At 42.8% G+C, this 7,998-nt stretch overlaps 1 protein-coding gene across 1 annotated transcript; it reads left to right on the top strand.

Annotated features, from left to right (window-relative positions):
• On the top strand, positions 1-6,555 carry UBFD1 (ubiquitin family domain containing 1; the record flags this gene model as incomplete). The annotated part of the gene is made up of 6 exons (XM_026053883.1): positions 1-208; positions 276-484; positions 1,479-1,544; positions 1,735-1,840; positions 4,148-4,230; positions 5,729-6,555. Coding segments are annotated over 6 exons (783 nt in total), but the record flags the coding sequence as incomplete, so codon positions are not given.
• Between the last annotated feature and the right edge of the window lie 1,443 nt (positions 6,556-7,998).

Here is a 7,998-nt window from a genome sequence, read left to right on the forward strand (position 1 = left end):
GGCGAGGGCGGCGCGGCGGCGGGGCGGCCGCCCGAGGCCCCCGAGCGGCCCGGGGCGCCGCACGTGTCCGTCAGCAACGGCAGCGACGCGGAGGGCGGCGCGGAGCTGGTGGAGCTGAAGGTCATCTGGAACAAGAACAAGTACGACGTGAAGTTCCGCCTGGACGGCACCGGCGCCGACCTCAAGCAGCGGATCCACGCGCTCACAGGTGTGGGCCCGCGGCCCCGCGCCCGCCCGCCCGCGCCGCCCGCGCCACAACCGCGCTCTCCCCGCAGGCCTCCCGCCCGCCATGCAGAAGGTCATGTTCAAGGGGCTCCTGCCCGAGGAGAAGACGCTGCGGGAGATCAAAGTGACCAACGGCGCCAAGATCATGGTGGTGGGCTCCACCATCAACGACGTCCTCGCCGTGAACACGCCCAAGGACGCGGCGCAGCAGGAGGTCAAGGCTGAGGAAAATAAAAAGGAGCCGCTCTGCAGGCAAAAGGTTGTTGCTTCTTGATAATCCCTGCTGTGGGGGAGCTGTGGGATTTATGTGGGTCTCCGGTGGTGTCTCCTGATACTGGGTGTCCTGCGTAACACAGGCTTGTTTGTTCGTTTGTTTGTTTTTTGCCTTGTTAAGGGAGCCCTTCCTCTAACACTTAACTGGGCAAAAACCATTATCCAGCCCAAGGAGGCTGTTTCTTTGCAAAGTGCCTGTTGTGCCAGCATTTCAAACAAGAAATGGAAAGTAGTGGAAATACTTGGTAGCTGTTAGTTCAAACATAGTGCAGGTTAGTAGAAGCTGAAAGCTGCTTGATCTTCATTGCAGTAAAATAGTTTGACCTTTAAAACCGCCCTCGAGGTGTGAATCGAACAGCGCTGTGTTCATCTGCCCCAGCACTGAGCGGAACAGGATTGGTGAAACTCCCCTCGTGTCCTAGCAGTGGAGTGTGATGCCGCAGCACTTGTTTTGGAGGCTGTGCTGCAGGGTTGTGGGGCTGACGAAGGATTTTCAGGTCCAGCTACTGTTACCAGCCCCACACCTTCCTCTAAATGTGATTAGAAGTTAAAATGTTCATCACTGATCTGTCGCCTTATGAAACATACTTTTGTTTTTCTAAAATCCGTCCTAGTTCATGTTCAGTCTAAGTCCCATCATTGTTATAAGGTACTCAGCAAGTGAAAAGCTCTGAGCATGTTGTTCTTAGTTACTGCTGCTCTAATCTGCTGTGGCTGTTGTGGTATGTTGCCTTGTCCAAAGGATGTTATCCTTTGGATCACGTTGGGATTTGCTTAGCTTATTTACTTATTTGAAGATTATTGTAGAAAGTGTTTGCTTGACTCTAAGAATTAACCATTTCCTGTGTGATAAGTGACTGTGAGTAGTCCTTACCTGTGGTAAGGTGGTGCTATTGGGATATGGTCAAGGGGACTGCTGGAAATAAATTGCAGAATTCTGCTGTATTTCTGTAAATTCTAATTTCTGTTTTCTATTGTAGCAACACAGAAAAGTGTTGGATAAAGGCAAACCTGATGATGTGATGCCTTCTGTTAAAGGTGTTCAGGTAAGTGAATAAGTATATGGCACACTTTTAATCAGGAAAGATAATTAATTGTGGTTTGAGGCATTCTTTTCTGGTTCTGTCTTTTCTTGCCATCTTAGCTGAAAAGTGGTTAGTCCTTATGCTCAAAAAGCTGAAGATAGAGTTTTTTTCCTATTGAAGTCTTTCACCATGACTCTCTGCCTCTTTGTAGGAGCGCCTGCCAACAGTGCCATTATCTGGCATGTACAACAAGTCGGGGGGGAAAGTAAGATTGACCTTTAAACTTGAGCAAGACCAGCTATGGATTGGTACAAAAGGTGAGCAACTCTGAAACTGAGGCGAGTAGTTCACAGTAGGAATGCAGATGATTTGTGCAAACTAAAAATATGTACTGGTGTGGATGAATTGTGTTTAGGAAATAATAATGATATGTGCATATTGCAAAACTAAATTGTGCATCCTTTTCTCAGATGTTCTCTTGGACCATTTAAACATTATCTGATGTTTTACTTCTGCTCTTGAAAGAATCTTGAGGTCAGTTTAGCTAGCGTGACTTGCTTTGCAGCCCGCTGTTCATAGCTCCCAGCTGTATGTTACAATATTTGGCATTTCTAGCATATATGAAGAGGTCTTCATAAACATTGGCTTGGTTCCCCACATCACAGGGAAGCTCAATGACTTGACTAAGACCCCAAAGGAAATCCTAGAACAGACCTGGGAATAAAGCTAGGAGTGCTGGCGTTTCTGACGTTCTCTGTCCTCCCAGCCAAAATTAGTTGGGTGTCCCGTTTCGGTGATGTGCAACTGCAGAAACTGGCATGTGCTGCCRTGCAGAGGAGTCAGTTTACTGTCGTGCGTGGTGCCAGGAGAGGCTGAAAGTACAGTGGTGATAATGGGCATTGCTGAGGACACCCCAGATAATCCCCCTGCTTCCGAAGGAAGCTCTGCCCCTTTCATTTGACTGTGACGGGGCAGCGTTACGATGATGAGCAAGAGGAGCAGCAGGGCTTGCTCACCGTCCCGGGAAAATAACCTAATTGGGTGGTAAAACCAGCTTTGGCTGGCAGCAGCACGTCTAGCTGCTACCTTATTTCCAAAGTAAGCAGAGAACCTGGAAGTTTTTGACCTTTCCTATGTAGGACAGGCTTCACTGTGAAGATTTTCTGGCTTTAAAATCTATTTCGGTATCAAATCTATTGCAGAGATGTCTCCAGAGCTACCTGACAGAGAGAGATGTTCGTGTGTGGTGGGGTTTTTTTTTTGTTGTTGTTTTTTTTCCTCCCTTCTATAGGATGGGCAGCAGAGTCTTTTTTTCATTATTGATAGTGTATTCTAAATACTTGATTAGTATTTCTGTAATTAATTTGCTTAGCCCATCTCCTAGAGCAGTTTCAAATTTCATGTTCCTCAAGTGCTGTGGGTTAGTGTTTCTTAAATATGAAATTTGATTCTTCTTGTAATCATCTGCCTCTAATGTCACCCACCACCCTACTTCCCCAAATTAGCAACGTCTTGCTTCCTTTAGGGAACACTTGCAGTTACTGGATGTTGTGGGGAAAAGTTCYTCCCTGCACAGAGAAATGTATGGCAGATGCCAGCACATGTGGGCTAGAACAAACACAGCTGGTCGTTAACACTACGTCTGCCTGGCTAGACCTTGAAGATTGAAACCGTGTCTCTCCCTGTGCTTCTTGGGCCGCTTCACATTTTTGGAGTCCTAGGTTTGCTGTAACTACATGTTTCTCAGATACTCTATATGCAGACCCCACAAACTAGTTACATACCTAAAGAGTTTGTTGTTCCATTTCCCCTTTGTAGAATGTTTGTTCTTTTGTGTTGTACCCAAGAAGATAATTTGAGGACAGTGAAAGCGGGAATTGAAAGGAAGGTTCTTGGATTTAAGTCTTCAGGAAGAGGGAAAGACCTAAGGGAGAAGGAAGAAATAGGCCATGAAACATGCTCTGTATTTTTGTTGTTGTTGTTAGTCACATCTGACTGGCTGACACTAGTCTGCCATGTAATTGTAGGGTGGGTTTTTATTTCTGTTTGTTTTTCRGTATTCCTTTTTGTTTCCTTCCCTATTTACTCCTTATTAACTTCCTTTCTTGTCTTTTAAAGTGACAGTTGAACACTAACTCAGAGGAAAATGGGGACTAGAATTCCAAAGAGTTGGCTGCTCTTCAGTCAGTTTTTTGTCAGACTTGTCCTTTGCAAAAAGCTTAGTTTAGTCCTTTAGAGTTGGTCCTGCATGTTTTTACACCTGGGTTTCACGCTGGAGAGTAATGCTGCTGATCAGAGTGGAGATACTCAAGGAGTTATGTTAAGTTAAGCTTTCTCCCACCTACCACCCACCCTCCTGCCAATTTAAGGCCCAAGGCAGGTGAACCTCCTTAATATGGTACAGAGACATAAAGATCTGGGTAGTTCTGTGATACGTGTTTAGATTGATGTGAAATTTGGGCATGCCAGTTGTGGGATTTGTGGTATATTCACCCTAAAAGGAAAGAGTGCTGACATGAGATCTTCCTGAAAGTAATAAAAGTAATAGAGATGGTATTTCAAGTTGACATGAAATACTCCTGCCTCATATATCCGAAATAATATTTTGATCAATTTTAATGTAGAGAGAACAGAAAAGTTACCCATGGGGTCCATTAAAAATGTTGTGAGCGAACCTATTGAAGGACATGAAGATTATCACATGATGGTAAGTAATCCTTGTACTTTAATAATATAAATCTGTTTCATGCAAATAGAGGATGAGGGTTTAGAAGTAAAGTAAATCTGAGGCTGATAGCAATACAAATGTCATGTGTTGTGAAAATCAAAATGTCAGCATTGTCTGTTGTCCTGATGTAAATGTTTTGGGTAGTGTATAATCAATGCCTGCTGTTTGCTGAAGATCTTGACTGGCTTCACACAACTGTTAGTGCTCCTTTTTACAGTCATAACAAGATAGGGGATATTATCACAGTAAAAAAAATGTGTATACATATATGTATAGTGTTTTTCTAAAATGAAATTTCATGGTGTGTTTAAACAAAGGGACTGTAGGGCAGACTTTTCCAAGGAAAGGTCAGGCAAAATGAACATGCAACACTAAACTCCTCTAAAACAGACGTCYCTCATTTTAGTCTCACTTTCATTTTTTTAGTTTTCTTTTTGTTTTCCTTTTGTGGTGTGCAATTGTAAGTAAGTACATAAATTGTTATGCTTCTCTCATATTCCTGTATCTAATTTAATGCTAATTTCTAGTTTCTTTATATAAACAACAAGAAATTTGGGAAGTCGGAGACTTGATGTTGTRGTAATTCTTTTACATGTTTATTTCTGAAATAATGATGTTTGGTTTAGAAAATGAATATCTCTGTGTAGAGCGGTGCTAGTTCTGCTGGAGTTTTGAAGAGTTTTTGAGGTTTTGTTTCCAAAATGCAGTAACTAAATTTAGGTGTTGAAGTAAGTTCCATGTACAAAAGTCTGCTTCCCTCTCTTTAAGAGGGGAGAAACGTTGTGCCTTAATTGCAGTCTTCAGGAGGGAGCTGATCTAGTCTTTCTGCAAATATGTGTGTGTGTATATATATATATATTTTTTTTTTTTTGATCACCAACATAGAGCATAATCTAAAGAAGCCATTGTTCTAGTAAACTCTTATCCTAAAACAAGGATAGAGATTGTTGTCATGCTGTAATATTCCTCTCCTATTTATTCTAATGTGAGTAGGGGGTAATGCTTTGTCTAAATACAKAATTCTGTGAAGATTCATTTAAATGTGTGTGTATATACATACATATAAGTGTGTGTACATATATATATGTATATTTGTAGGGTCATTGCCTTAGTTCCCTTCTGGCTTCTTAGCTCTCTGCAGTCTGGTAGTTGCTTTAGATGCTTATCGTGGAGTTACACCTCAGGTTCTGACGTCCAGAATATGCTCCTCGTGATCTTGAAAGTGGCCAAGTTTTCCCTGCTATTCTGGTAGCTCATCATTTTAATTGGTACTTTACAGTTCTTGCTTCTCCAAGGAATATTTTCTTCAATTACAAACCAAATATTTTTMGTGTTCAGCAAGTATTTGAAGGAGGCTCTAGATGCAAAAGACTTGCTTKKTTTTTTTTTATTATTATTATTTTTAGTKGCTAACCAGTGTGACTGGCACGAGCTGTTCTGTTCCCGTTTGTAAATGTTGTCATTTTTAACTTTGCAGGCATTTCAGCTGGGCCCAACAGAAGCATCTTACTACTGGGTCTATTGGGTACCGACTCAATATGTCGATGCAATCAAAGACACGGTGCTGGGGAAATGGCAGTATTTTTGAAAGCACGCTCACCTCTGGCACAGGAAAATGACACAAAGCTAAGGACACTGCTGGGAGAGGCCTCCAACATCCCTGGATGTGATAGTCCTGGAACTTATTAATAAAATATGATAAACGAGGCATTGATGGAAGCCAGAGGTGATGTTCTTTCACCATTAGTTTACTTTTAACTTAAAAATTTCAGCATCCCTTTTCTGCAGTCAGCTTCAACCATATTTAAAGCAAATACAATGGAAATCAATAAATCTTAATTCACAAAATATTGTGTGTAATACACTTAAATCTGCTAAGAKTTGATCTTCCATTTTAGTTTTAAAAAGAAAATATTACAGTCTATTGTTGAGGATTTTTTACATGGTTGGAACAAAAATATTTTCATAATCTTTCAGTTACAAGCATTAGACTTAATTTAGTAACTTGGTTGTGACTGAGAATTTCAGAAGCCGTTTTTTAAAATAAACTTTAAATAGTATGCAAAATTGATGTTCAGTAAGCCATATTCTGCTGGGCCTTTTCTTTCAGGTTCGACTTTGGTAGCAAAACCCTTTCTTTTCTTAACCCAAAGTGTTGTTTTGTTTTCTGGTTTTGTTGTCTGTATCCTAGAAGTCCTGGGTTGGCATTGGCATCTGTGGAGCAGATGAATCCCGGGCGGATGCTGTGTAAGCGCAGGGACCCAGTGCCGTTTCTGTCCCGTTTCCCACGCCGGTAGCTCTCCTTTCCCGCCCACGTAGCTCTGCTCCTCTTCCCCCTCCTGCGAGGGCTGCAGATCTGGAGCTTTTCCAGCCCATGTGCAGGGCAGCCGAGGGATGCCCTGTGACACAGGCTGCGCCAGAGAGCTGCCTGCGTGGGGTTTTTTTTGTGTTGTGGGGTTTGGGGCTGGTTTGGTGGGGATTTTTTTCTTTTTTCTTTAATCACTTTTTTTCTTTTTCTTTCTTTTTTTTTTTTTCTTTTTTTTCTCCTTCTTTTGGGGGATGGGGAACAGAGGTCTAAAATGCCATTTTAATTGGATCCTGAATAATTGTGGTGGTCTTTCTTGAAAATTTATGGTGATCTTACCCAGCTTTTCTTTGCTTAAGTTTTCAGGAACTTCTTGCATCTAGTCCTGTCTGAAATAATGTTCCTTGCCTTTGGTTTGTGATCTTCTGGCCGTCATCTCAGCAGTTAATGTGCCATTTATCTCAGGTTTTCTGAATGGACCTTTCAGTGCAGAAAAGGTGCACACCCTTACACTGCATCACGAGCCAGTCTTGCTGTGCGTTGAACCTGCATCCCAGAGATCACGTTGGTTGTTTTAACGCTGTAGTAATGTTTGTTCAGTACAAGTAGTTCAGCATTTCGTGACCTTCGAGGAGAGACATCCTTCCAGGAATAGCTGCAATATATTCCCTGTTTTTCACTTTCCTGGAAATAGCTCAGTTGAAACTCAGCAGATGCAAATTCCCCAGTGAATATTTGTTTTGTTATAGACAGGAAAGTGTGTTCATTTTATGATACAATGGTCTTCACTTTTTTCCTAATATTATTGAAAGTGAATTTGAGTTAAGGTGGCATTTACCTTTATAACATTGATGGCAACATAAGCAGCTCTTGTTTCCTGTTTTCAGTTAGAACACTCATTCAAAATGAATTTTAAAGTTGTTCCCCATCCTCTGTCTATAAACTGTTGATGTGCTGACTGCTCTGATAGCTCGAGGTATGTTTTTTTCTGTACGCAAGCCATCCGCGGTAGGTCTTGGTGTGAATTCCTCGTGGCAGGAGTTCCTTTGTCCTCAAGCGGTACCATGGCAGCTCCTTAGACCAGCCTCCTCCCGAGGGCTCCAAGAAAGGGGATCGGTGCAGATAATGGAATTGCTGTGAGTTAAGTAGGGAGAAAATGGCAACTTAAATGCAGTCACAACTTTTATCTCCTAATTATCAGTCCAAGTATTAGAACTACATGTCCGTGTCCGTGCTGCAGCGAATGCTTTAGGGAGCCGAGCGGCAGCAGCGCTTTCTGCTGCGGGGAGTCAGCGAGGCAGCCGCGGGTCTCTTGGTACCTGTCCCCTTCTGTGTCCATGCCTCGTTTGGGCAGCTCTGTCCCTTCWTGCTCCCTTCCCTGTCCCTTCCTTCCCGAGGGCTCTGCCTGGACCCGGCCCCACCGCAGGGCTGGAGCTGGAGCT

The sequence above is a fragment of the Nothoprocta perdicaria genome, unplaced genomic scaffold (assembly GCF_003342845.1).
Source record: "Nothoprocta perdicaria isolate Ctin4 unplaced genomic scaffold, notPer1 scaffold_12, whole genome shotgun sequence".
Lineage (NCBI taxonomy): Eukaryota > Metazoa > Chordata > Aves > Tinamiformes > Tinamidae > Nothoprocta > Nothoprocta perdicaria.